This window comes from Heteronotia binoei, chromosome 20 (genome assembly GCF_032191835.1).
Source record: "Heteronotia binoei isolate CCM8104 ecotype False Entrance Well chromosome 20, APGP_CSIRO_Hbin_v1, whole genome shotgun sequence".
Taxonomy (NCBI): Eukaryota; Metazoa; Chordata; class Lepidosauria; order Squamata; family Gekkonidae; genus Heteronotia; species Heteronotia binoei.
Genome location: NC_083242.1, coordinates 293,721 through 321,674, shown reverse-complemented (window position 1 = coordinate 321,674; position 27,954 = coordinate 293,721). Strand labels below are relative to the sequence as shown.

At 58.5% G+C, this 27,954-nt stretch overlaps 1 protein-coding gene across 1 annotated transcript in view; it reads left to right on the top strand.

The window, feature by feature from the left end:
- The first annotated feature begins 4,495 nt into the window (after positions 1–4,495).
- Positions 4,496–27,954, top strand: part of LOC132588331 (heparan sulfate glucosamine 3-O-sulfotransferase 4-like) — a 64,255-nt gene continuing 40,796 nt past the window's right edge. Inside the window, exon 1 of the mRNA XM_060260699.1 lies at positions 4,496–5,095. Coding sequence (XP_060116682.1) covers positions 4,596–5,095 — 500 coding nt within the window. The 5' untranslated portion in view covers positions 4,496–4,595. The remainder of the gene's footprint in view (positions 5,096–27,954) is intronic.

The following is a 27,954-nucleotide window of genomic DNA, read 5'->3' as shown; positions in this document are numbered from 1 at the left end:
CCTGCTCTCTCTTGGAGGGGAGTGGGGAAGGAGGAGGAGGCCAGAACCAGAAGGTGGGAGGAGACACAGCTGTGCCTTTCTTGGTCCTGCCTGCCCATGCCTGCTTTCTCCCAGGGCCCCTGTGGAGGTCCTGAGGCAGTCAAAATCTTGGGGACCCCCTTGCAAATTATCTCAGAGTTGGAGCTCCTGGCCCACCATTTGTGGCCCCCCCTGCTGCAGCCTGCAGGCCCCTTCTCCAAAGCCGCTTTGACAAAGCTGTGGGGGAGAAGCAGAGAGAGGCAAACTTGGCAACAATGGCGGCAGCAGCTGCACCAGGCAAGTCAAGCAAAGAGTGGCTCAGTGGCTGAGAGGGCTGCAAGGTGCAGGCTGGGAGGGGGGGGGAGCCAGCCCAGGGCCCATAGGTCAGTGCCTACTCAGCCTAATTGCTAGTCCAGCCCTGCTTCCTCCCCACCGCCCGTCCAACGGTCACACTTGGTGACTCCAAGACCTTTTGAGGGGGATCTTCTGGGAGTGAGAAGTTCTCTCTTCAGGTCGCCTGGCCATGGCCTTGAGGGTGCCTCCCCACGCTGCCCTGTACCTTTTCTCCCTCCTCAGCCCTGCGGCCAGCAGGTGGCCCTATCCTGCCCAAAGGGTGGCTTGCTGGCAGTCATTCATCTCGCCCAGCAGCCCCCTCCCCCCCATGGAGCCCCTTCTTGTTGCAAGCTTTGGAAACAGAAATTCATTGAGCTATTAAGGCTCCATGACTTGTTAGCAGCACTGGACATGAATATTTTGCTCCAGCTCTGGTTCGTGGGAGCTTCGCATCCTTTTAATCTTTGCTAGGCAGTTTGCTCTTTTAGAAATCCCTCCTCGGTTTGCATCTGTGCAGCCCGTTCCTTGGGGGAGCCACACAGAAGGCAGCTTAGATGGGGAGGGGGTGTCTTTCCCACCCTTTGTGGCAGATGCCTTGATGGGAGGGGGGTGCCTGGTTCCTTATCAATTCCCTCCTGAGTGCTGGGCATTGGCCCACTTTATGCACTGGCTCAACAAGCCCAAGAACTGCTGTGGGTTTTGCTCACGAGAAGCAGGAAGCCCCTGCCAGACGGGTTCCTGTTCTGGCTTGTGTTGCCTCCGTCTTTCAGCATCCCCTTAGTGGGAGGGGGCCTGAGGGACCCAAACTCTGGCTGCCACAGCCTGCCTTCTTTCACCCCCTCTCTCTCTGGCACAGTAACCGGAGTGATTTGGGAAGCCGGGGTCCTGCAGCCAGGAGCCCCTCTGGGTGCCCCTCCTCCTCTTCCTCGGCCTGCAAAGTTCTTGGATGTCACAAGGTCTCTCCTGACGCCTATGTGAGGCCCCAGAAGTCTCCTGTCCATCGGCTGAGCCGGAGCTGGGAAGATTAATTCATTAGGAAGGCCTTCGTTTTCAATTCCTTGCATGATGGATCTGGGAATGGCAAAATGTCAGCGATCAAGCCCAGTCCCATCCTTTTTCATTTACGGGGGTTGGAGAGTTTTCCTTCTCTTCCCTCCTAGTTGAGATATTCTTTCAGGCTTATGATCTGTCACTTGCCGCATCACGGAAGAGGACGCACCAGGAAGGCGGCCCGCCTCGCTTCCCCATGAAAGGGAGCCCTGAAACAGCAGCGATGCCAATGCCGGGCTCAGAGAAACGGAACAGATTGCCTGTCGTCGCAACTGAAGCTCTGCGCAACAAAGCGAGCACGGGAACAGGCTCTCCTGCCAAGAAGGACGTTTGGCTGCTTCCCCAAAGAGGGCTGGGGGGGGGGCATGTGCCAGCTCCCGGGATGGGCTGACCAGGCACTGACTCGCAGGTGGAAAGGAACATGGTGGTTCCTCTGTGTGCTGCTACCAGACTCTGGTTTTCTTTTGCTGCAACTGTGTGCCTCTCTCTCTACACCGGGGTGGCCAAACTATGGCTCTTTCACACATGGCGTGTGGCTCTCAAAGCCTCCTCTGCCCGGTCAGCCAGCTGGGAGAAGGCATCTGTCTTTAAGTCAATTCTCCAAGCCAAGCCAGCTGGCAGCTTGGAGAATGCATTTAAAGTTGTTTTCTTCCCATCTCTCCCTCCCCATCTATTTCCCTCCCTCCCTACTTCCAACCATCTGATGTTCGTGTCTTGTGACTCTCAAACATCTGACGTTTTTTCCATGTGGCTCTTATATTAAGCAAGTTTGGCTGCTCTTGCGCTACACCCTCCGGGCCCTTCATCTGAGTGGGCTTCCTTTCCAGTAGAGCAGGTGTCCTCTGGGACTCCAAGTCTTGGGACTCCAATGTCTGCAGGCAGGCCCCGGTTCATCCGTGGGAGGGACATGGTGGACCTTGCCCACCTACGGCGGTGGGGGGGGAGCTCTCCTCTTAGGCCACCTCGCCCAGGCAAGCCCTGGGTGAAGTCAGTCATCAGCCCCAGGCGAAGAATCCATGGGGGTGGGGTGGGCTTTGCACCCTCCCAATGGGCCAGGAGAAGGCAGGTTCAGGGAAGAGTCCTCCCACCCCATGAGCTCTTCCTGCGAACTCTTGCCGGGCAACACTGGTTTGCTGCTGCTTGAGCACAAGCCCCCCCCCCAGCCCCTGCTTGGACCGGTGTGGTCAAGGGGGGTGGGGTGCAGAGTGGAGCCCTGCCTTGGGGTCAGTGGAGTGAGGACCTGCCCCTCTTGGCTGCTGCAGCCCTGGGGCTGCCCTGGTTTTTAAAAAAGGTTTCCGGGATCTCCCCTTTTTGACTCTGTGCTCTGGCAAGCAGCGTTTCCATGCTGTGGCGGGGGCTAGCAAGCCCAGGGCCCCTTTCCTGCTGCTTCAGAGGGTGGCTCTGCTTTGCCCCCCTTGCCTCTGAGCTGCTGGCCCTGCCTGCCTGGGGCCTCAGCTGCAGGGGGTGTGAGGGGAGGGGAAGGGAGGCCTCCCTGGGCCTTTGCTGCTCCTGCAGAGGGTGGGGGTGCCTGGGAGAGGGGGAAAGGCCCACGAGCTCCAGCAGACGATGATTTGCAGGCCCGCCCGCCTCTCTCTCCCAGAGGTCCCCAACGGCCCATAAAAACATATTAGCCAGGAATAATCTTTATCTGGGCTCAAGCGGCGAGTGGAGCGGCTTGTCCAGCTGGGAGCAGCAGCGAGCTTCTCTTGGCAGAGGGGAAAGCCTGCCCCCCCCCCCCCATTCGCTCTTCCTGCAGCCGCTTCTGCCAGGCCTGCCTGGGAAGAAAGCCAGGGAAGGTTCCGAATAGGCCACGAATTGTGGCCCACATTTATTTCTCCACCCGCTGCACTTGTCAGGCGATCAACCATCGCCGGAGACATCAGCAGCGGCTTTGCTACCTGGGGTGCCAGCTGCCTCCCTGGCACAGGGGCCTGGTGGGCACAGGTGGCCCAGGGGACTCTGGGAAGGGGCAACTTCTCCTGAGCTACTGGAGAGGAAAGGGCAGCCTCTGCCTCCCGCCCGCCCCCACCCCCAGGCAGCCAAGGGGAGCCAGGATTCTCTCAGCTGTGCGGGACAGCTGGGGAGGGGGCAAGCAGAACTGCTAGCGGGCACGTGAAAGACCCGGGCAGGCTGGGGGGGGGGGGCACCAGCACCTGGCTTCAGCCAGCGCCAACACCATTCCTGAGTCTCCCCTGCCGGCTCCAAAGGACTTCTGAGCACAGTCTTCAGAACCGCCCTTTCAGCACCTCATTCCCCCGTTGCCAGGACACCCTTCGGGATGAGAGCTCTGAACCTGGGCCGGGGCCACCTACACGGGGCCCTGCAGGGAGTCCCGAGGGGCAGAGGGAGCCAAGCCCAGCTCTCTGCCTGTTGCTGGGAAGACCCGCCCCCTTCCCACCCTCCAGGGGCCACTGCCTGGAAGCGCAGGCCACCTTTCCGGCCCAGGGGGCAGTAGGGCAGAGTGGTCAGTGCCCTGCCCTGATGGCCGAGGGAGGGAGGCGCCAGGGCTGGCTAGTCCCGTTCCCTGCCCCACTCCTCCTGCCCCAAAAAGTGGGGCTCCGGCCCAGGGAAAGGAAGGGAGGAGTGCGCCTGCCCGCCTGCCCTCCTCCTGGGGTCCAACCCGGCGGTCTTGGCAGGCTGCGCAGGGACAGAAGCCCGTTTGGGGCGGCAGGCCAAGCCCCTCGACGCTGCCTGCCTGCCTGCCTGCCGGGTGGGGTGCCGCGAGGCAGAGGCGGGGCGGGCCCTGTCCAGGGTGCTGGTGCGGCGGCTGGAGGCGCGCGTCTCCGGGCCGGGCCCTTTGCACGTGCTCAGAGGCCAGCGCGCTCCCCCGCCCGGGGCTGGGGGCGGAGCCGGCTGTGCGGGCGCCGGGCGCGCGCTCCCTCCCTCCCTCCCCGCCTGCTCTCGCTCGCTGGCTCGTTCGCTCGCTGCGCCGGCCGGGCGTCAGCCAGCCAGCCAGCGAGCCAGCCAGCCAGGCAGCCGGAGCCGAGCCCGAGCGAGCGCGGCCGCCGCGTCCTCCCGCCGCCTGCTGCTCCGGCTCGGGCTCCTGCTGGCGCGGGCGCGAAGTTCGGCGGGGGCGGCAGCGGGGGCGTCTCGGGCCATGCGGGGCTGCCCCCGGGCGGCGGGGCGGGCGGGCGGCGGCCCATGCGGGCGGGCGGCGGACAGGATGCGGCCGGGGCTGGGGGCGGGCAGGCGGCATGGCCCCCCCGCCGCCTAAGGGCCCCGCCGCCCGCAAGCTGCTCTGCATGTGCACCCTCTCGCTCGGCCTCACCTACCTCTGCTACAGCCTCATGGGGGGGCCCGGCGGACGGCGCGCCCCCCTCGCCCCCGGCCCCGCCCGACGACCCCCGCCGCCCACCCCGAGCTCCAGCCCCGCCGCCGCCGCCCGCCACCTCGCCCGGCCCAGCGCACCACCCGCCGCCGCCGCCGCCACCGGTGGGACCAGCAGCGCCGCCGCCGCCGCCAGCAGCAGCCCCTGCCCCGGGAGCGGTGGAGCCTCCGAAGGCGCCCCGGCCGCCCCCACCCCGACGCCGGACTACGGAGAGAAGCGGCTGCCGCAGGCGCTCATCGTCGGCGTGAAGAAAGGCGGCACCCGCGCCCTGCTCGAGGCGCTCCGGGCGCACCCCGACGTCCGCGCCGTCGGCACCGAGCCCCACTTCTTCGACCGCAACTACCACAAGGGCCTCGACTGGTACAGGTGAGAGACCCCCGAGCCGGCCCTCTTCTTCCCCTTCTGCCGCCCCGCTGCTCCCCCGCCCCAAGAAGGCGGCCTCTGCCCCGGCCCGAGCGACGTCGGAGCGCACGCCGAGTCTCCCCCTCCGCTTCCCTGGGGGCGCGCTCTCCCTGCGGGGGGCGGGCTGGGGGCGTCTTGGTGTGTCTTGGAGGCCCCTTTCGTGGGGGACGCGGGGCGAGGAGAGGCGGAGGGCTCCGCCGGGTGCGGGCGAAGGGGCCGGGAGGACAGCGCCTGTTTCTGAGAGACTTTCTGCGGGGCGGCCCCGAGCCGGTGGGTCCTGGTGTGGTGGCGGGGGGGGGGGGGGGTCGGCCCTCAGGACACCGCCCGGGCTCTTCCCTGAGGGCCTCGTGTGTGCTGGGCGGGGCGGGGCGGGGTGGGGGAGACCCGTCTTTCTCAGCCGCGCGCGATGTCTGAACCTGCCTCCCGGCGGGGGTGGCCTCGGTCCCCTCTCATCATGACTCCACCCCCCCCCCCACAAGACCGGCAGAGCCCTGCCACTCCCCGCCCTTCTCCTGAGCCTTTGCAGCCCGCCTTTCTCCAAGTCCCGCTGGGGAGTCCCCTGTCGGGCAGGCAGCAGCAGGGGTGGGGAGACTGCAGTGGGTGTCCCCCCTTTGGGAAGCAGCCTGGCAGCCCCCCATGCAGGGCGCTTTCCACTGGGGGGTGCTTCTGGGCCCTCTGGTTCTGCTGATGGGTGCCAGCCACCATGTGGCTACTGCCTGTGGGTGCCCCCCCCCAAGTGCCCTCCTGCTCCTCTTGGGGTTTCCACCCCTCTGCTGGTGCGGGGGGGGGGGCGGGGAGGAGTTAGAGAAGGCCTCTCTGCAGTGAACACCCAAGCAGCCTTCTGCTGAATCAGACCCTCCCTCCCTCCCTCCATTAAAGTCAGCAGTGTTGCCCACCAGACTGGCAGCCGCTCTGCTCTCCTCTCTGGGGTCTCAGGCAGAGAAAGGTCTTTCCCACCACCTACCCTCAGGTTGCCTGGAGATGCTCCCTTCCAGGGCAGGGGGCTGAGCCTGTGCCCTTCCGGGTGCCAAGCAGAGGCTCTGGCCCTGAGCCAAGGCCTCTCCCCTCAAGTGTCCCTGAAGGGCTGGGGGGTTGGTGAGGATGCCTGTGGCTGCCTGGAGGGGGTGACTGGGCATTGGGACAGCTGGGCACAGAGCCAGCCAGCCAGGAGGGCGGTGTTCTTGGACTTCCCCCACTGTGCCCAGGCCACAGACCCCGTTTTCAAGAAGGGCATCTGAAGAACTGAGCCAGATGGAGGTGGCCAAAGATGAAGTTCTCGATTTGCTGGGGAAATTAAAAACCAGCGAGTATCCAGGTTCTGACGCCAGACACCCACGAGGTCTTCAGCAGTGCAGATATGAGACTACATCCACTAGCTGGATACAGAACCCATTACTAGATTCAGCCACTGTACCAGAATTCTGGTGAGTTAGAGAATGTGATACTGATTTTCAAAAAGGGATCCAGAAGAGGGGAGCCAGGAAATTACAGGCCAGTCAGCCTAGCCTCTGTCCCAGGTATATTGGAAGCTGCTGTAATCAAAGGTAGAATTGTGTGGCATAGAGAGGGACAAGCCTGCAGAGGAAAGATCAGCAGGGCTGCTGCAAAGGGAAGCCCTGCCTCACCAGCCTGTGGGAGTTCTTTGAGAAAGTGGACAAGCAGGTAGAGAATGGTGGGTGGCCCAGTGGCATTCCATACCTGGACTTCCAGAAGGCTTCGGACAACGTACCTCACCAAAGGCTCTGGAGTCAACTTAGCGGCCATGGGACAGAAAGATGGGTTCTTTTATGGATTAAAACCTGTTTATATGATGGGAAGCAAAGAGCAGGGATAATGGGCAGTTCTCACAATGGAGGAAAGTAAGCAGTGAGGTCCCACGAGGATTGGCATTGGCGCTGGTCATATTTAATTCATTCATAACAGATCTGGAACTGGCCTGGTAAATAAGGGCAACAAAGATGGTGAGGGGTCCGGAGACCTATGAAGAAAGGCTGAAGGAGAGGAGGTGGCTGTGTTAGGATCACCATCTTCAGGTCCCCTGCCCCCCAGTGCTCTCCAGGTGGGGGAGCTGGGCTCCTGCTGCCAAGGACGGGGCGGGCGATGTTGCCACAGAGCTCCAAGGTGAGGGAGCTGGCCCCAGGGGGTGGGTGGGGCTGGTGCAAAGGTAAGAGGCAGGGCTGCCTGGGTGAGGAAGGTTTCTTCCACGCTCTGGTGGTGGTGGCTGTTCAGAGCCCAAATCTCCGCAGCACTTACAGCCTGTCCCAGGCTGCCTGCCTGCCTGCCTGCCTCCCGGGGTGGGGTGGGGAGCTACGTGCCTGAGGCCCAGCTGAGCCAGGATGCTTCCCTTCCCACACCAAGAATCTCCTCTCTCTGTTGAGCAAGATGGGGAGTTTGGAGCTCTTCCAAAAGACCAAGGTTTTGCTCTCTGGAGCTGGGCTGTCCCTGGTGACAGACGCTGTTGCTCAGGTCTGTGCCCAGCAGGGTGTGTTTTGGGCTGATGGGATGGTGCCATGCTGATTCTGCTCCTCAGGCTGTTGTCACCGGTTAGCTTTTGGCGTAGTGCTGGTTTGGGTGGCCAGAGGGACATGTCTTGGCCAAGGCTCAGTGGTTCCTCCGTGGAGACAGGTGCTTGAATCGGCGAAGGGTCACAGCAGAGCTTCTAAGTGGCTCACGCAGTCAACCTGGATTATTCAGCTATGAAATAAGAGGCAATTAGTGTAGCTGCTGGCGGACCTGCCTTCCTGGGGAGGCTAAAAGTGTCCCTGATCGATGGCCAATCCAGGCGCTTGGTAGGCTCAGGATCGGGTTTCTTGCTGCTGTTGCTTGAAGTTGCCGAGGATGCAAGGTGGTCTTGTGGGGCTGCAGGACGAACACTGGGTCTCTGCTCCCCCCCTTGTGTCAGCAGACACAGCTGAGCAATGGGCTGTGCCCACTTGGTCCTGCAGTCTCTCCCCTCCACGCACACCCAGAGCAGTAGCCGGTCAGGGGAAGAGTCCTGTGGGGCCAGAAGCTGGCTACCAACTCGTGTCTTAACTGCAGACCCCACAAGATGTCCCTTACTTGGTGTATTGCTGGATCCAGGTGGGTCAGCAGGAGAACAAACTCTGAGTCCAGCAAAGTTTTGTTCTGGGCATATGCTTCCACACACACACACACACACACACTTGTGCACACACCATTTCAACCTCTGAGAAAGGCCTCACAGCCAAAATGCCTTTGGTTGTGTTTGGTTTACATGCATCTTATGCATTTGTGAATGTTGCTGGTCACAGGAATAAACCTTGTTGCAATGATGTCACCCCTCTTGTGTGGACAAGTGCAATTTTGCTAAGACATTTTTATACCCTGGGAGAAGGCGCATGTACGTGTAACCAAAGATTGCTGTTTTCTGATGCACAATTTTTAATATTTGTAATTTGATTAAAACCTTTGGATTATAATTCTAGGAGGGTTTTTTTTTTCTTGGGGGGGGGTGGAATTGGCAATGATAATTGTATGCATAGATTTATTCTTCTCCCTCACCCCCAACCATTTTTGCTCTCACAAAAGGCTCCTCTGGGAGAGCAGGGGGGTAGACAGTGGAGAGGGTCCAAGGGAGAGCAGTAGGGCAGCCCCTCTTGGAGTGGGTCGCCTCCATGACTGCAATGGGCCCTGGTCCCCCCCCCCCTGCAGCCTCTTCTGGAGCAGGCCTGAGAGCTCCCTGGGTGCCAGAATAGCTGGCCAAGGGGGTGTGTGTGTGGGGGGGTCTATTCAGGGTCCCCAGGCTCTAAGGGGAGGGGGTTAGATGGCATGGCTCAGCCCTTCTGATGTTGAGGGAGCCAGGGGGAGAGGGTGGGGGGGGGCTATGAGGGCCAGGGTGCTTGAGTAGGCCAGGGAGGGCCAGCTTTGAGCCTGCAGGGTTGTCTCAAGAGAAAAGGGGAAAGTTCCTTGTTGGGGCAAAAATGGAGCCAACAAAATAAGCCAGAGAGAAACATCAGCAGAGCTGCCAGCTTTTCAGCAGGTCTCTAGGGCCGGCTGGCCTCAGCTTAATCTGCAGCCCAGGCCAGGAGCTGTTCTTGACCTCCTGGTGCTGAAATGCCGCCCCTGCCCTCTCCCCAACCCGCGGAGGAGCCTGCCTGCCCCCGTGGACTGCTGACAGCCCTCTGCCTCCACACGGGACAAGCCCTTTCTTCCTTCAAAGGGAGTCCCCCTTGCGATGGACAGGCTCCTGCCCCTCACGGCGTGAAATCCTCCCTGGGAGTAGAAAGGCTAGCCAGTTGTCTGGGAGAATCCGGAGGGAAAGCCTTTGGCGAGTGCAACAGAAGCAGCAGCACAAATTGGCGAGGCCTGGTACAGAAAGAGGATTGAATCTTCTGCTTTTCATGGTTTTCTTTCCCCTTTCTTGTTGTCATGGGGACTTCTTCTCCCTGAGTTATTATATTGTGTGCTTCAGCAGAAATTTTATTGCTTTGGGGGCCAGGGAGGCTCTGGTGGGGCATTTGTCAGGGCCTGTGATGTAATACACAGAGGCAATTCCTTCCCAATGATTTTTGCTTGAAATACTTTCGATGAATTGAGCAAGGGTGTGTGTGTGAAGGACTGTCCAGGCATGGAGCGCCAGAACTGGGGGCGGGGGACGCCGTGTCCAGCATCTGCCTGCCTGCGCTGCAGAGACCGAATAATTTTTACTGGAGCTCTGCAAGGAGGCAGCGGACTCAGCGGTCATGAGCCCCCCCACCCCGCCCCGGAAATCTGCTTCCCCCTCTCCTTCGTAACTGATGTCTTGGCCAGCCTACCTGGTGTCTCCCCACCTGCCACTTCGCTTCCTGTCTGCCGGAAGAGAACAGATCTGGCCTCATTCAGGGCGGCTGCCAGGTTGGTCTGAAGAAAGTATGAGTCTCCTGGCACCTCTGAGACCAACAAAGTTTTATTCAAAGTGTCAGCTTTTGTGCTCATGCACATTTCTTCAGGTACAGTCTGTGTGCTGCACACAAAAGCTCACACCTTGAATAGAACTTGGTTGGCCTTAAAGGAGCCACTGAATGGAGACCTCGTCCTTGCTGGGGTCTCTCTCAGGAGCAGCAGGAGGAGGAGGCTTCCCGTCCCACTGCAAGGGGTCTGTTTGGATTGGTGGCAGGTGGAGCGTGACTGTTCCAGCCCTTGCTGCCCTCTTTCCTGGACAGCAGCCTGTCTCCCTGGGTGTCTCTTAGCCCCAGAGGAAGTGAAGCCCCCCATCTCCCCCCCCTCTCAGCAGGGTCACTTCTGGGCTTTTCTTGCGGCACCCAACGGGCCCTACGAGAGGCCAGAGGACTGGGCTGGGCCCAGATCCAAGAAGTGAGGCCTCTGCCCGCCCCCCCCCCCCCCCCGCTGCCTTGTGCTGCTTGGTGACCCTGCAGCCAGTCTGGGGACGGAGGGCTTGCAATTCCAGGCCGGGGGGTTTGGGGTGGGGTGTTTTTTGAGGCAAGCAAGGAAGCACAACTGCAAAGGCTGGGAAGTGGAGCCGCTCCAGGGCCAAAAAGGCATCTTTTGTGCACCTCCTTCGGGGAGTCCTTGCCCCAGCACTTCCGCACTGGCCTGGGGTCTCTGTCTGTCGGAGCCCCTCACCCTCCCCTCCCTGTCATGTTTCACATCTCCCAGCATCAAGGGGCGGGGGTCATAAAGGCCTCCCCATGCTACAAACAAAAGCCACATTTTAGGCAAAGGATACCCTTTACTTCAAAACAAGCAGAGAGTTTATTCCACAGCATCAAGAGGCAAAGGGGGCTGGGTGGCCCAGGGTGTGTGTGTGTGGGGGGGACGTGCCGAGGAGAGCCTGGCTGAGGGGAGAGGGCGGGGGGCTGCTCTCTAGCTGCTGGGAATATCTCCTGGCCGTCTCTCTTGCCTCCCATTCTTTGGGGGGGTTCTTTTGGTCAGTGGCTGATCCCTCTCTTTCAATCGCCCTCCTAAGATGATTCTTTCTTTGCCAAAATTCAGCTGCATCCCATCCTTTCCCACCTCCTGCTGACTCTGCCCAGTTGTCCTCCAGCGGCTCTCTGTCGATCGATCTGCCCTTTGCCCTCAGTGGGGCAGCGAAGGGAGGAGTGGGGAGGGGGAGAAAGGTCTGCACTCTGGCTTCAGGGGGAGGGGGAGGGGTGAGAGCGACAGGGATTCATTGGGGGTGACAACTTCCGGGCTCCCCCCACAGTCCTTTGCCTCACAACAACCTTGCAGGGCTGGTCAAGTGAGTGCCCTGAAGCTCATGGGGTGACCTTGGGCCACTCAGAGGGGAGATGGGATCTCAGCTGAGCCCAAAGCCCTGCCTGCTGCCCCCCCCCATGCCAGCCCTTCTCTGACTTTATCCTCTGCCACCCCACCCCCCAAGCAGCAGCAACAGGAAGGGTTGCCAGGTCTGTGTTGGGAAATCCCTGGAGACTTTGGGGGTGGAGCCGGGAGAGGCCGGGGTTTGGGGAGGGGAGGGGCCTCCGCAGGGTCCATTGCCAGAGAGATCCCCCTCCAGAGCAGCCATTTCCTCCAGGGGAGCTGATCTCTGCCAGCTGGAGATCTGTTGTGAACGTGGGAGATCTCCAGGCCCCATCTGGAGGCTGTGGAATAAGGACACTCTCACTCCATGCAGAAAAAATGCAGTTCTATTCAGTATATATGCAGTCTATTTCAAAATAGATCCTCTTATCTCAGTGGTACAGACCAAAAACCATTTGTGCACAACACTCCTACTGTCCAAAAAAATAATCAAAATTGATTAAAGTCCAACGAATCATAAAAGAAGTGGTCCATTTCATTTTGGGAAGAACCCTTCTGCAGGGGACCGTCTTTTATATTGATGAGTTCAGAAGTGTTGTAGTGCTGCATTTCATATCTTGGCCTTCCAAATTAGTATTTGGTATAGAATCCCTTATTGAAACGCCACTGCCAGCCTCTATCCTGCAGCATTTGATAGTGTTCTACACGGAGTGAGAGCATCGTTATTCCACAGTTCTCCTTACCTTCGTAGTCCCATTCTCTGTTGACCCCACCTGGAGACTGGCAACCCTAGCAGAAGCACCTGTCTCTCTCTCCCCGCCCCCCATGGAGGTGAGGCTGCTCACCTTCTTTTGGAGAATGTGCCCCAGGCAGCTTCTGCTGGACCCGGCTTGCCAAGCCCCTGAGCTGCTGGGGAGATGGGCAGCGGCAGCCCCAGGAGAAGAAGCTGCCGGCGGTTCTGGTTCTCTCTCTCGTGCTCTGATTGACGACCGGCTCTTCCCCCAGAGCAGGGCGGGCAGGCATTGATCCTGCCCTGTTTGGCATGCACAGTCAGCGCTCTCACCTTTTGGCTAATTTCCCAGCTATTTATTTGGACTAAATGAATCCCTGCCTCATAAACGGCCGCTCCGCTCAGCACGTCCTCCCTGCGAAGAATCCTCCTCCTCCTCCTCAGCCACTTGTTTTCATTAGGTGTGTTCCGTTGCGGTGCCAGGCAGGAAGGAAGCAGCCCAGCCCAGGGTTCGATCTGAGGGCCCTGGCGGAGGGGAGTGGGTGGGTGGGGGGGCGAGGAGACAGGGCCTGGAGGGTGTGGCAAAGAGGCATTTTGGCCTTTCCTGCCCCTTTCTGGTGATGCAGCCGGCTCCTCTGGTTCCTTTTGAGCAAACAGAACCGGGATCTGTCTGTCTTTAAAAGAAGAGTGACTTTCATCTTTCCCTTCTGAGTGCTCCAGTCAGTCCCTGTGTTAGGATCAGGCCCACCCAAGGCAGGCAGGCAGATGTCAGGGGCTTCTCTGGCCCACTTCCTGGTTCTGCAGCTCCTGGGTGGGAAGGCCCCTTGAGCTGAGTTGAGCCTTGGGTCTCTGAGTTGGTCTTTGAGCTGAGTTGAGCATTTGGCAGGGCCGACCCAAGACTGTCTGGCACCCTAGGCAAGGCTAATGTCTGCCCCCCCTGCACTGATAATGTCACTGAAACACTTGGGGGGTGCCCAGTTTAGTCCCCCAGAAGGCTGGCGCCCTAGACGGCTGCCTAGTCTGCCTAATGGCAGGGCCGGCTCTGCTTGCGGGAGTTGAGCCTGGCCAGCTCTCTCCAGGGCCTCTGGGAGAGAAAGGCCTTTCCCACCTGCTGGCTGTCATGGGTGCTGGGGACCCTTCAGAGGAAGTTGAGTCTGATGAGGAAACTGTGCCCCTGCCACCTGCACCAGTGCCCCTGCCTCCTGCTGGAGAAGATCCCAGCCCCCCTGCCTCGCCCTCTCGGGTGGCTCGTGTGCGTGACCGCCTCCGGCAGGACCTCAGGGATCGGAGGAGGGCGGCACGCTCACAAGCAAGACGCTCCCTGAGCCCTGAGTTCTGAGAGAATTCTGGCCCTTCTAAGAGCAAGGATGCTTGAGTGGTAACAGGATCCTGGCTGCCTCCCTGAGCCAGCAATTAGCCCAAACGGGCAACAGCCAGCAGAGGGCTATATAGCTGTGGGCTTTGGGAGGAAGCTTTGTGGAAGCAACTAGTCATCTCCCTGACATTCTAGCATCCACTCCGGCTTGACTTTGGTTCCTGACTCCCTGACTTTGGCTTTGGACTTCTGGACTCCCTGACCTCGGCTTCTGGACCTCAGACCTACGATACTTCTACAGTGATTCGGATTTGGCGCCTCGGACCCTCCTGCTTACTGGCTACAGACCTCGGACTGCCTCTGGACTTTGCCTGACCCGGCCCCAGCCGTGACAGATTGCTTCCACCGACAAACACCCACTCCACAGGATGGATGCTGAAGCAAGTGAAACCACAGAACTACTGGCTGCGCTCCAAGCCCAGGTACAGCAGCTAACACAGGCAGTAGTGCACTTGCAGCAACAACCTGCGGCCAGTGCTCCAGCCAAGTGCCCAGTTCCCCCACCTGACAGATTTGGGGGTGCCGTGGAAGAATTTCCTGCCTTCCTAGCACAGTGTCGGCTGTACTTTGAACTGAGAGCACGGGACTTCCTCAATGACAAAACCAAGGTGTGTTTCGTCATCAGTCTGTTAAAGGGGCAGGCGGCCAAATGGGCCACACCCTTACTGGTCGCGTCCTCTCCCCTACTGACTGATTACCAGGGGTTTGAGGCCCACCTGTCTGCTGCTTTCTCAGACCCAGTCCAAGCAGCCACAGCCAACCGGAAGATCAGGGCACTGAAACAAGGCAACTCCTCGGTGGCTCAATATGCCACTGAATTCAAGCCCCGTCACCCAGGAGACCTGTCCCATCACCTTCCACGTCCAGCAGCACCAAGAACAGCTGCGGTTTGATGTCGCCCGCATGCCTCGCTTCCCGCTGATTCTAGGCCTTTCCTGGCTGAAGCTGCACAACCCCATCGTGGACTGGGCCCAGCAGGAACTACGCTTCCGAGACCCATGCCCCCATCTGACTCCTCCCACCACTCTAGCAGCTGGCATCCCGAGTGGTGGTCCTCAGCTCCCTCAGAAGTATGTGGACTTTGCTGATGTCTTCGAAGAGACAGGAGCTGATCAGCTTCCCCCTCACCGGCCCTACGACTGTGCCATTGATTTGGTACCTGGGGCACCACTCCCGGTGGGGCGTCTGTACCCAATGTCGGAGCCGGAGTTGGCAGCTCTGCGAGACTTCCTGGACAAGAACCTGAAACGCGGATTCATCCGACCCTCAACCTCTCCCCTATCTGCTCCAGTGCTCTTCGTGAAGAAGAAAAGTGGGGAGCTCCGGCTGTGCAATGACTACCGGGCCCTGAACAAGATCACCATCCGCGACCGGTACCCTCTACCACTGATCCCTGAACTCTTGGATCGCCTAAAGGGGGCCCAAATCTACACCAAGCTGGACCTCCGTGGAGCGTACAATTTGGTGCACATACGGCCCGGAGATGAATGGAAGACCGCGTTTGGGACCCGATACGGGCAGTACGAGCACCTGGTAATGCCCTTCGGACTGACCAATGCCCCCGCTGTCTTCCAGAGGTTCATGAATGACATATTCCGGGACCTGCTCGACCGCTTCGCGATCATATACCTGGATGACATCCTAATTTACTCCCGCAATCCTGCCCAGCACGCCGAGCACGTCCGCCAGGTCCTGCAGCGCCTACGAGCCCATGGTCTCTACGCCAAGCTGGAGAAGTGCGACTTCGACCTGCGCTCCGTCGAGTTCCTTGGGCACATCGTGTCACCGCAGGGGATCCTCATGGACCCGAAAAAAGTAGAAGCGGTCCTGACCTGGCAGGCTCCTCAGAATCGCAAAGACCTGCAGCGGTTCCTCGGTTTTGCCAACTACTATCGGCAATTCATCCCGGCCTACGCATCCCTGACCACACCCCTGACTCAACTACTCCGCCCCAAAGAACCCTTCCACTGGTCCCCAGAGGCCGATAACGCCTTCTCCACCCTGAAGACTCGCTTTGCCACCGGGCCACTCCTGAGATACCCCGACCCCCAGCTTCCCTTTACGGTGGAAGCTGATGCCTCCAACGTGGCCCTGGGAGCAGTGCTGTCCCAGCGCGAGGAGCCGTCCCAGCCACTACAGCCCTGCGCCTATTACTCGCGGCAGCTCACTGCTGCAGAGAGGAACTATACCATCTGGGAGAGGGAGTTGCTCGCGATCAAGGCGGCGTTTGAGGTTTGGCGACATTACCTCGAAGGGGCTCGCCACCCTGTTCAAGTGCTCACCGATCACCGGAACTTGGAACACCTCCAGACCACCCGCCGTCTCAACCAGCGCCAGATCCGGTGGTCCCTATTCTTCTCTCGCTTCGACTTCCGGATCTCCTACATCCCCCATACCCAGAACCGGAAAGCAGACGCGCTCTCCCGGAAACCGGAATACGCCCCTGCCTCAACTGAGACCGCGCCCGCTGCTCCAATCCTGCCGCCCTCAGTATTTGCAGCCACCTCCACTTCACCAGCACTCGTGGAGGACATTCGGGCTAGCCAGGCCAATGATCCCTGGGTCCAGCAACACCTCCAGGCTCTCCAAGATGACCCAACAGGGGAGTTCACGACTCGAGGCGGCCTCTTGCTACACCGCGAACGCCTCTATGTGCCGCCCGGGCCCTTGCGGGCAGAAGTGCTACGCCTGACCCACGACTCGTTACCCGCCGGGCACTTTGAACAGCATAAGACCACCCACTTGCTGACAAGGGAATTCTGGTGGCCACGAGTTCGCGCTGATGTTGCCCGCTATGTCAGCTCCTGTGACGTCTGCCGACGGGCCAAAGACATCCCAGCCAAACCCTCAGGGTTGCTGCAGCCCTTGCCCACATCTTCAGGACCCTGGGATACCATCTCGATGGACTTCATCACGGAACTTCCACGCTCCAAGGGTCAGACTTGTATCTGGGTGGTCGTCGACCTATTTACCAAGATGGCCCACTTTGTTCTGTGCCCGAAACTCCCCACAGCTCAGGAGACGGCCCAGCTTTACCTGCAACACATCTTTCGTCTGCATGGACTCCCAGCCCATCTGATCTCCGATCGGGGCCCTCAGTTCTCCTCTCGGTTCTGGCAAGCCCTCCATTCCAGCCTGGGTACTCGAGTGCACCTGTCCTCGGCCTACCACCCACAGACAGATGGCCAGACAGAGCGCACCAATGCCACGCTAGAGCAATATCTCCGCTGTTACACCTGTTACCAGCAGGATGACTGGACCACTCTATTGCCCCTAGCGGAGTTTGCATACAACAACGCGGTCCATTCATCCACCCAAATGACCCCGTTTGCTGCAACCTACGGGTACCACCCTCGGTTCTTCCCAGCGATCCTACCACCCACGAATGTCCCCGCCATTGATGCCTACCTGCAAGAACTCCGTGCCAGCCAAGACTTGCTCCGAGAGCAGCTACAGCAAGCCAAGGAGGCATATAAACGGGCTGCGGACCGAAAGAGGCAAGAAGGCCCTCCAGTGCAGCCGGGGGATCAGGTGTGGCTCTCAACTCGCTACCTGCGCCGGCCTGGTCGGTCTCACAAGCTGGATGCATGGTTCATTGGACCCTACCCCGTCGTTGAACAAATAAACCCCGTCGCCTTCAGGCTCCAGTTGCCACCCCACCTCCGCATTCACCCCGTGTTTCATCGCTCCCTCCTTGTTCCGGCTGCACCCCCTGACCCAGCTCGGACTCCTTCCCCACCGCCGCCACCACCAGTGTTGGTGGATGACGAGGAAGAATATGAGGTGCGCCAGATCCTGGACTCCCGGTACCATCGTGGAGGCCTCCAGTACCTGGTGGACTGGGAGGGATACGGCCCAGAAGACCGGTCTTGGGAGCCCGAGGACAATCTTCATGCCCCGGACTTGGTGCACCAGTTCCACAACGACCACCCCGACCTTCCAGGTCCCTCGACGGAGGGGGGCCCTGGGGGGGGGGATAGTGTCATGGGTGCTGGGGACCCTTCAGAGGAAGTTGAGTCTGATGAGGAAACTGTGCCCCTGCCACCTGCACCAGTGCCCCTGCCTCCTGCTGGAGAAGATCCCAGCCCCCCTGCCTCGCCCTCTCGGGTGGCTCGTGTGCGTGACCGCCTCCGGCAGGACCTCAGGGATCGGAGGAGGGCGGCACGCTCACAAGCAAGACGCTCCCTGAGCCCTGAGTTCTGAGAGAATTCTGGCCCTTCTAAGAGCAAGGATGCTTGAGTGGTAACAGGATCCTGGCTGCCTCCCTGAGCCAGCAATTAGCCCAAACGGGCAACAGCCAGCAGAGGGCTATATAGCTGTGGGCTTTGGGAGGAAGCTTTGTGGAAGCAACTAGTCATCTCCCTGACATTCTAGCATCCACTCCGGCTTGACTTTGGTTCCTGACTCCCTGACTTTGGCTTTGGACTTCTGGACTCCCTGACCTCGGCTTCTGGACCTCAGACCTACGATACTTCTACAGTGATTCGGATTTGGCGCCTCGGACCCTCCTGCTTACTGGCTACAGACCTCGGACTGCCTCTGGACTTTGCCTGACCCGGCCCCAGCCGTGACACTGGCTGTCAGAGGACTTTTAAGGAGAGACTCCCAAGCCCTGGAGCTGGGCCCTTCCTTCCTTTGACCTGCCATGCAGGGCCTCAGTCCTGCTCCTCCCAGAAGAACTGGCCTTGCTGGTCCCGCCTGGAGAGAGCAAGGGAGGGACGCCCAGGGCTCTCCACTGAGTCTGACCAGCTTGGGAGGGGGGGAAGATGCTGCACTTGGAATGGTCCTTGGCCAGAGGGAGGGGGACATGGCCTGAGCCAAGAGGACACAGAGGGCAGTATGATGGGAGGTGGAGGAGGAAGCAGCCCCTGGCCTTCTGACTGCAGAAAATGCAGCCGCTCCTTTTTGCTCAGGCTTCTCTGGGATGCAGAAGAGCAAAGGGGAGCTTCCTGGGGCTGCTTTTCCCAGCCAGGAGACAGAAGCCTCAGTCCTCCCCCCTCCCCTGCCCCGCCTCATACCAGATCTTCCATTTGTGGAATTCCCAGCAGCCTTTGGAGCATCCTGGGGAAACCTGTCGCAGGAGGCACCCCGGCTCTCTTGGGGCTCAAAGCCTGTCTCTTCCCACTCAGACCTGCTGTGCGGAGGAGCAGGTCTTGTTCACAAAGGGGTGGAAAGCGGGGAGAGGAGCCAGTGGATCCTTTGGGCTCAGTAAACCCCACTTGTCTCAGGCTGTCCAGAGGTGCTTGGGTGGTGCCCACGGGGGCATTTGCCCCGCCTGCTGCTTTGGGGGGCTATGAAATGAAGAAAAGCCCCAGGGTGACAAAATACTCGAATACTTAACAACATTCTAAACTATTTGACATCTGTAATTAAGAACAATATGTAAAGTAACAAAGCCCGCTATAACAAGGAAAATTCTACAAACCACAAAGTAATACAACAAGCAGTGTGACACAGTGCAGTGACTCAGTACAAATCATAGAATCATAGAGTTGGAAGGGATTTCCAGAGTCATCTAGTCCAACCCCCTGCACAATGAAGGAAACTCACAAACAGGAAACTCACAAACACTTCCCCCTAAATTCACAGGACCTTCATTGCTGTCAGATGGCCATCTAGCTTCTGTTTAAAAACCTCCAAGGAAGGAGAGCCCACCACCTCACAAGGAGGAAGCCTGTTCCACTGAGGAACCACTCTAAACTCACAAACCCCTCCCCCTAAATTCACAGGACCTTCATTGCTGTCAGATGGCCATCTAGCCTCTGTTTAAAAACCTCCAAGGAAGGAGAGCCCACCACCTCCCAAGGAGGAAGCCTGTTCCACTGAGGAACCGCTCTAACGGTCAAGAAGTTCTTCCTAATGTTGAGCCGGAAACTCTTTTGATTTAATTTCAACCCATTGGTTCTGGTCCTACCTTCTGGGGCCACAGAAAACAATTCCACCCCATCCTCTAGAGGGCAGCCCTTCAAGTCCTTGAAGATGGTGATCCTGTCACCTCTCAGCCTCCTCCTCTCCAGGCTAAACATGCCCAGCTCCTTCAACCTTTCCTCATAGGACTTGGTCTCCAGACCCCTCACCATCTTTGTCACCCTCCTCTGGACCCGTTCTAGCTTGCCTACATCCTTCTTAAACTGTGGTGCCCCAAACGGAACACCAGACTCCAGGGGAGGTCTTCCCAGAGCAGAGTGAAGCGGTGCCAAATGCAGGCTGCTCTTCACAAGTAGATGTCCTGCCAGCCCATCTGCTGCTTGGGAGGGGTCTGTCTCAGGAGCCACCTTGTGGTGTCATGGGGGGGGCACCTGGCATCAGCCAATCCCCTTGCGGTTGGGAAAGGACCCCTCACTTGCCTGATGCTGAGGGCACAGTCCGTCTCCACATTGATTAAAGAAATGGAGATTCCTCCCTTGGCTCCCTAAAGAAATGAAATACAGGTGAGAAAGGGGGAGGAAACACCGAAACTAGCCCAGAACATCACTAGCAAGCAAGGACTTTGGCCAGCTGCAGAACAGGAACATCTGGCAGGAGGCAAAGGAGGCAAAAAGGGATTCTCCCCCCTCCTGCCCCCTATCTTCCCTTGTTAACAGGAGGGGATTTCTGACCTTGGATTCTGCAACCTGAGCTGGGAGGAAATGGCTGCACTGGAGAGTGATGATAATGATGATAATGATTTCTATCCCACCCTCCACTCCGAATCTCAGAGTCTCAGAGCGGCTCACAATCTCCTTTACCTCCCCCCCAACAACAGACACCCTGTGAGGTGGGTGGGGCTGAGAGGGCTCTCCCACAAGCTGCCATTTCAAGGACAACTCCTGCGAAAGCTATGGCTGACCCAAGGCCATGCTAGCAGCTGCAAGTGGGGGAGTGGGGAATCAGACCCGGTTCTCCCAGATAACAGTCTGCACACTTAACCACTACACCAAACTGGGTGGACTCTAAAGTGGCCATGTATTCCTGCTGACCCCAGACTGGCTACCTTGATCTTCACCAGAGGGGGGGAAAGTTTTTTCTATCCCCAGGAGCAGCCCTGCATCACCTCTCTCTCTCTTTTTGTTTTGTATTTTTAATCTGTGCATGCATGTGAGTGCATGTGTGTGTGCACACCTGGAAGTCATGGCGACCTCTGGTGAGTGACCCCTACTGGGGGCCTGGAAGATATTCCGGGAGGTGGCTGAATAGAGCCTGCCCCGCCCTCCCGCTGCTGGTATTCCTGGGAGGTCTCCCATCCCAGTCTTTGCCAGAGTCAGCCCTGCTGAGCTTCCGAGGCTGGGCTCGCCTGGGCTACCCAGCTCAGGGCCCGCATCACCTCTCTTGTGCACAGTCCAGTGACTCAGCAGCAGCATGCCAGCTGCAAGCTCTCTGTGCCCAGATGAAGGCTCCACAACAGTCCCCACTCACAGGGGCATCCTTGGAAAACACGTAGTTGTGCAGCCTCGCAAAACTGGCCTATGAATCAGTTCAGCTTTTTTGTTGGCAGTTGCTAGAAGTTGCAGTTAAGACTTCCAGCTGCAGGTTGGGAAATCCCGAGGGATTTGGGGGTGGAGCGTGGGGAGGGCGGGGCTTGTAGATGGGAGGGGCCTCATTGGGGCACATTGCCCTAGAGTTCTCCTGCCAAAGCAGCCAAAGCAGGGGGACTGGTCTCTAGTGATGAAGTGAAGTTCCAGGAGATCTCCAGGGCCCCCCTGGATGTTGGTAGCTTCAGCTGCAGCAAGTGGCCTCTTGGTGTCCAAACAGGGGAGCTGATGCCCTCACAGGAAGGTTTGTTTGTTTGTTGAGGGCCTTCAAGACTGCTGCTAGATTGGACAGGTGCCGGGGGGGGGGAGTGGTGGTGAGGCATCTTGCCAGCCAGAGGGTGGCATCCAGTGGCCAAGCAAGCAGTGGGGCTGATGGACACTTGTTGAATGAGTGGGAAGTGAGGTCCGAAGAGGAGAAGGAGCCAGAGGCCCTGGTGAGGGAGGCGGGGGGCAGAAAGCCAACCAGGTAGCCCTCTGCCTCTCTGGGCCTCATGTGCTGTAGGCTGGCAGGTAGGGTTGCCAAGTCCAATTCAAGAAATATCTGGGGACTTTGGGGGTGGAGCCAGGAGACATTAGGGGTGGAGCCAAGATCGAGGCTGTGACAAGCATAATTGAACTCCAAAGGGAGTTCTGGCCATCACATTTAAAGGGACCTTTTCAATTCCTTCCTTCCTTCGGAAATAATGAAGGATAGGGGCACCTTCTTTGGGGGCTCATAGAATTGGACCCCCTAGTCCAATCTTTTTGAAACTTGGTGGGGGGGTATTTTGGGGAGAGGCACTAGATGCTATACTGAAAATTTGGTGCATCTACCCCAAAAAACAGCCCCCCCAAAGCCCCAGATACCCGTGGATCAATTTTTCATGATTTTCTAGGGGAATAAATCTCCATAGGGAATAATAGAGTTTCCAGCAGACATTTCCCTCCCCTCCCCCCGCTTTCTGATGACCCTGAAACGGGAGGGGGGTGTCTCCAAACTGGGGGATCCCCTGCCCTCACCTGGGGATTGGCAACCCTACAGGCAGGTGGGGGGGAGGGGTCTTTAGAGGCAGGGAGCCAAGAGGAGCTCACCAGCTCAGGGCGTGCCTTATAGTTTCTGAGCAGGCAGGAAATCCTCTGGGGAGGGTCTCCTAAGAGTTGGCTGCTGTGCTTTAGAGGGGAGGGTCCTGCCCAGAATTCCTGCTCTCTTCCTCCCACCTCCCAGAGCTCCACGTTGGGTGTGCTTGTGCTGGCTGAGCCATGGAATGCAGGTCCAAATGCTCACATGGGAGGCTAGCTTTGCCCACCCATCCCCTGGCGGTGAGCCATAAGGGTGCATCCGCAAAAGACAGGCTGCTTTGCCAGCCTTGGGGAGTGTGTTTGTGGGTGTGTGGGCTCTTGGAGCCCCCCGTGGCACCCCCAGTGAGAACACCAGAGCGGAGCCTGGAACATGGATTTGTCTTCATTAATGTGCATGAGCCCCCCTGCCCCCCCCCATTCTTATTGCTTGAACTCCGTGGTGTTTAATGAATAACCTTGGTGTTACATTAATGCAGGATTCTGTATTGTAATTAATATTTGTGTTGCCATTGGAAATGGAGGGTCATAAATGGTGGGGAGTCAGGGAAGCGAGTGGCAGGTTTAATTGGCTGTGCGCGGTGCTGAAAGGATTTTGCCATTAAATGCTGTGCTGTACAGAGAGGGGGTTGGCCAGATTCCGCCACGCAGCCTGGGCAGGATCAGGTGGGGGGCAGAGGGGGTCAGAGGCCACCCGAGATGTGTGGAAATCCTGGAGACAGCAGCAGGGTCCTCCGTGTGGAGAACGGGAGCACCCCCGAAGGGGACATAGGCACCACCAGCCACGCCCAGCTGGGCAAAGGATGATGTCTGGTCTTGTCTTGGGACGGCACATCTGAAGGAGAAGAGAAGCCTTTGCAGACATCTGTTGGGCCACAAGCTTCCGTCTCTCAGAGCGGACGGAGAGGGCTGAAGGGAGTGCTGGCGAGTTCTCCAGGATCCTTCTGGGCCTGTGATGCCGGAACAGGGCAAGCGAGCAAAACACTGCGTGGCTGAACTCCCCACAGGGCTGTGAGAGGACTGGCTTCCCTTCACCAGGGGCAGGGCGCGGAGTCGGCGCTTCCTCCTCAAACTGCAGAGCTGCCACTGATGATGGCCCTCTTTGGTGGGGGGCGGGGCTGAGAGGTGCTTCCCTTCCCGTCACTCACCCTCTTCTGACTCCTCCTCCGTCACAAGTGCTGGCGTGTGGGAGGGCGGGTGGGCTGTGGTCTTGCCACTCCCCCTCTGCTTCTCTGGGTCAAGGGAGCTGGGCTGGTGGCTGAAGAAGAAGAAGAAGATGTTGGATTTATATCCCGCCCTCCACTCCAAATCTCAGAGCGGCTTTACTTTCCTCCCTCACAACGGACACCCTGTGAGGTGGGTGGGGCTGAGAGAGCTCTCCCAGAAGCTGCTCTTTCAAGGACAACCTCTGCCAGAGCTCTGGCTGACCCAAGGCCATTCCAGCAGCTGTAAGTGCAGGAGTGGAGAATCAAACCTGGTTCTCCCAGATAAGAGTCCGTGCACTTCATCACTACACCAAACTGGCTGGCTGCATGCAAGGGGCTCTCTGGGCCCTCGTGGCCACACCTCCCACCATCTGGGGGGGGGTGTCGGATTGGTGCCCACAGCCCGAGCTCCTTGGAGGAAGCCTCCCTCCCTCCCGCCTGGCCCCTGCAGAAGGCACTTCCCTGTCCGCCCCAGCCTGCTCTCCACTTCCTGCCCTATGAATATTCCGGCTTCATTTGGCCCCCTCCCCGGCCGCCCCCTCCCCTCCCTTCCCCCCTGCTTCTTTTTAAACTGTGGATTCAATTAGTTCTATTTGCTGCTTTAGTAATAAAACAATTCCCTCTGTGGCATGGAAATGAGCAGCCTCTCCTTATTTCCTTTGGCTCCACATTACACTATTAAAAATGGGGTAGAGGAGGCCTCTGAGGGGGAAGGAGCTCGCAGGCAGGCTGGATGTTGCCCCCCCCCCAATGGCCCTCCAGCCAAAGCCCCCCAGAGGTCTCTCAGTGGCATACCCCCTCCCCAGCACATCTCTTGGCCTCTCCATTGATTTTATATCCAGAAGAAATCTATGTATTTCTTTGCTTCTTGGCTTCTCATTTTGGTGCAGGCGGAGAGCAGAGTGAGGTCCTTCTCCATTTCATTGTCCCAGCAGCAAACCTCTGAAGCAGGTGAGGAGGGGGGGCTGGCCCAGTGAGCTTCCCTGGCAGAGGGGGGATTTGAATGCGGCTTTCCCAGATCCTAGCCTAACCAGTATACAGCCTGGCACTGGAAGGTTCCCTGGAGCCTTGAGGCATCTAATGGTCAAGCAAGCCTTCTAACCAAAGCTTCCCTGGACAGGAGCAAAGGCGTCCCTTCCCCAGCCCAGCAAGGGTCTCCGCTTCCACTTGTGAGCTGCCTGGCCTGAGCAAGCAGCTGGCCCTCCCAGGGTCCCCAGTCCCACCACCGGCATCTCCAGCGACATTCCTTCCTGCGGCATCACAAGATTCAGCCGGAAGTGGGGCCTGTGGGCAAGGCTGCTTCTGCCACTTGGGTAGGGCACCGGCCTTCTGGGGGCGCCGAATTGGATGCCGCCCCATGTGACTTGGTGATGTCATCAGTGCAGGGGAGGGTGCCAGAAGTTAGCCTTTCCTAGGGGGGCAGGCAGACTAGGACCAGCTCTGGGTGTGGGTGTGGATACTGCACCGGCCTTTCTTTGCCAAAGCCACAGGTTTCAAGAAGCTGAAGGCAATAGCAATAGTGTTGCTTCCCTTGCTCTGGAGCCAGAAGGAAAGGTTTGCCAAGACCCCAGTGGACTCTTCACCTTGCTGGTCTTTCTTCAAGGCCAGCCCTGCCTCTGCAGTCCTTTTCTCCTTTGGGGCAATTCCCAGCTCCGTGGTGGAACCATCCTGGCTCACCCTCCTTCAGCCTGGGCTGGCGAGCCCCTGGGCTGAGCCCTCCTTGGCATTGCAGCTATGAGAAGATGCAAACAGCAGCAGCAGGAGAGCAGATTTACATCTGATTGTTCTGCTGGCACACCACAGAGGTCATTGAGGGAGCGCGAAAGATGTGCAGAGTGGTGGGGAGAAGGAAGGAAGGAGGGAGGGAGGGAGGTGCTTGGAATGGCCTTTCCCACCCCCCAGAGAGCTGGCAGAGCAGTGGTGCAGCAGAGCGGGGGGGGGGGAGGGAGGGAGAGGCACGCCTGCATCTCTAAACGGCTGACTTTTTTCTCACCTGGGCCATGAACTTGGTAGAGAAGTGGACTTTAGCCAGCTGTGCTCTGTTTGCTCTTGGAGGGTTGGAGGGAGGCTGAGCGGCCCCTGTGGCTGGGCCTACCCTACAAGGCTCCTTGGTTCTGCTGGCTGCAGGGGGTGTTAACATCCCAGTCTGCTCCTGGTTAGCAGCACGTGGATGCTGAGGGCAGCAGTGGCTGCAGAGAATGCAAAGGAAGAGATTCCTACGCGTGAGGTGAGAGGAGTCACGTGCTGCTCACCCCCGGGCCCTCCCCCGCTTTGTGGCCTGTGGAAGACCCTTTTTAAAAATGTCATTTATTCCCTGCCTTTCCTCCCAAGGTTGTCCCCCTGCGTCTCCTGCCCTCCACTTGATCCTTACAGCCCCTTACCTGAGAGGCAGGTTAGACCCAAAGCAGCCAAGGTCACCCAGCAAGCGTCCGTGGCAGAGGGAGGACTTGAACGGGGGTGCCGTGGGGTGAGGCAAACTAGGCAAAGTGGATGACTCAGTGGCCAGAAATTAGCCTTGCCTGGGGACCAGACAGTCTATGGCTGGCCTGTGGGGGACACTGTAAGCAGCAGCTCTCACATCTCACGGGGTCCGTTGCCTACGCCGTGTGCGTCTCTTGTGATCCCGGCGCAATCAGAACTGCCCTTCCTTCCCGGTCTGCTCCGTTGGTTTCCAGAGTCTGCATAGAGGCGCTGTCTCTCCCCGACGTGAGGAATTGTTTGGTGTGACCTAAAAGCTTTCACCATGGAGGTGAAATGGGCTGGCTCGCTTTCTCCTTGCTTTTTGTTCCACGGGGGCTCACTGTTAGAGGATTTCCAGAGTGGGTTTCTAAAAATCCTTCCTAGTTCATGGCCCACGCGAGTCCCTTGTGCGTGGAGCACCCGTGTTGTGGCTTTGGGGCAGGAGCTTTCCTCTGCCCCAGACAGAGGAAGGGAAAGCAGGCCTGGTTTCTGCAACCAGGGCTGCTGAAGTGACAAATGACACCGTCCGTTGGCAGAACAAGTCTGAGGGTCCCTGGCACAATACCCTAATCTCTCTGGGACTGAGATGGAGCTGATTGGAAGCCCCCCTTAATAACCTAACACGGTAACGAATCTTGCAAAGAAATGCTGTCCATTTAGGATGGAAAGCCCTTTAACAGCCCGATGAAAAATTAGACTGTAGAGTGGGACGGGAAAGACGGCTGCACTTGGCGATTAATCAAACCGACGGTAACGTGGAAAGGAAATAAACGTGCTAAAAAGGATTTGCTGGAGCAGATTAGAGGCAAATTTTAAAAAGTCGCAGGAAGGGGCACGGCTGGCTGGGGAATTGCCCTCCTCAGGAATCTTCAATCATGCCTGCAATCAATTCTGCGTTTCCTTAATAGCAGCTTGTGCAGAAGGAGGGTCGGTTGCTCTCTCCATTGTCTTAGATTAACCGCTAACTGCAAGCTATACATTACACAGAGTATTGAATATTGGTCTCACAACAATGCGCTCTGTGGTTGTTTATTCCTCTCCTCGCCCTTCTGCTTGGCGCTTAGGTGCGGTGCTGAAATGGCATAAGATGCGTCCGGGTAATATCCACACTCAATATTCTCCCGGAGCCTCGTTTGCACACGGACCGGGGGCAAGTAGCTGTTTGCGGGCTTGGCAATTACAGGCGGCTCTTCTCATAAACGGATTGTTTGTTTCTGGAGACAATTATGCCGACTTTATTTTACAATGCATGTTTCCCCACCACCACCTCCCCCAACCTGCTTTATGGGGTTTTGCAGTAAAATCCCAAGCCGAGAGACGCTTGGCTCGCTAATATGATTCAATTGTATTGTGTTATCTGACCTTTCAAGGGAACGAGCAATCTGTAATAACACGGCTGAATAGACCCGGTTGTGGGGAAGGCTGCCGGGCTGCGCACCGCTCGCTTGCTCGCTCTCTGTATACAAATGTGGCCTCTTTGCGGGGCCCGCCCTTCATCCCACAGCCCCAGAATGCTAGCAGGCCCCGTGGGGCATCCGAGGGGGCTACCCAAGGAGGAGCCCCCAGCCAGCCAGCCAGGCTGGGTCCTTTCCCCGGGTGGGGGGGAGGCAGAACAGTCTGCCCTGCTAACTGCTGTGGACTTTGGGAGGGAGGGAGGGGGGGAGGGCCCCTCCTTTCAGCTCTATCCAGTTAGTGCAAAGCCATTGGACACCCTCAGGCCTGGCCTCCTCCTCCGTCTCCTTGTGCTGCTGGCTTCTCAACAGGTGTGGGGAGGGGGCCGCTGAGGATGGTGAGTGCTGCAACATTTGGGAGTGGGGGGAGGAGGGGGCAGGCCACCTCTTCGTGTCCCTGCAGGTGGGGGCTTCCTTCCCAGCCCACCTCTTCCTTCTGGCTTCGGGCCTGCTGGGGGGTGGGGCAGCATCCGGGGGGGGGGGGTGATTGACCTGGGGAGTTCTTCTGGATGGATTCTGTTGGGCCTCTCCCTGGCTTTCGATAAGGGCAGCCACCTCTTCTTGTCTGACTGGGGATGAGAACCTGGGCAGACTCTCCAGACTGGATCTCCCGGGCTTTGGGTTGAGGTGTCGTCTTGATCTCCAGGCCCACCTTCCTTGGAGGAGTGCTGTCTGTGGGGACTGGTGCTCTCTCTAGGGCTCTTCTGTGCCCCTGTGCTCTGAGGAAGGGAAGCCCCCTCTGAATTCCCTTCCAGTGGAATTCCTCAGGAGCAGCCTGAGGCCTCCTTCCTGAGCAGGGGGCTGAGCTTCTTGGTC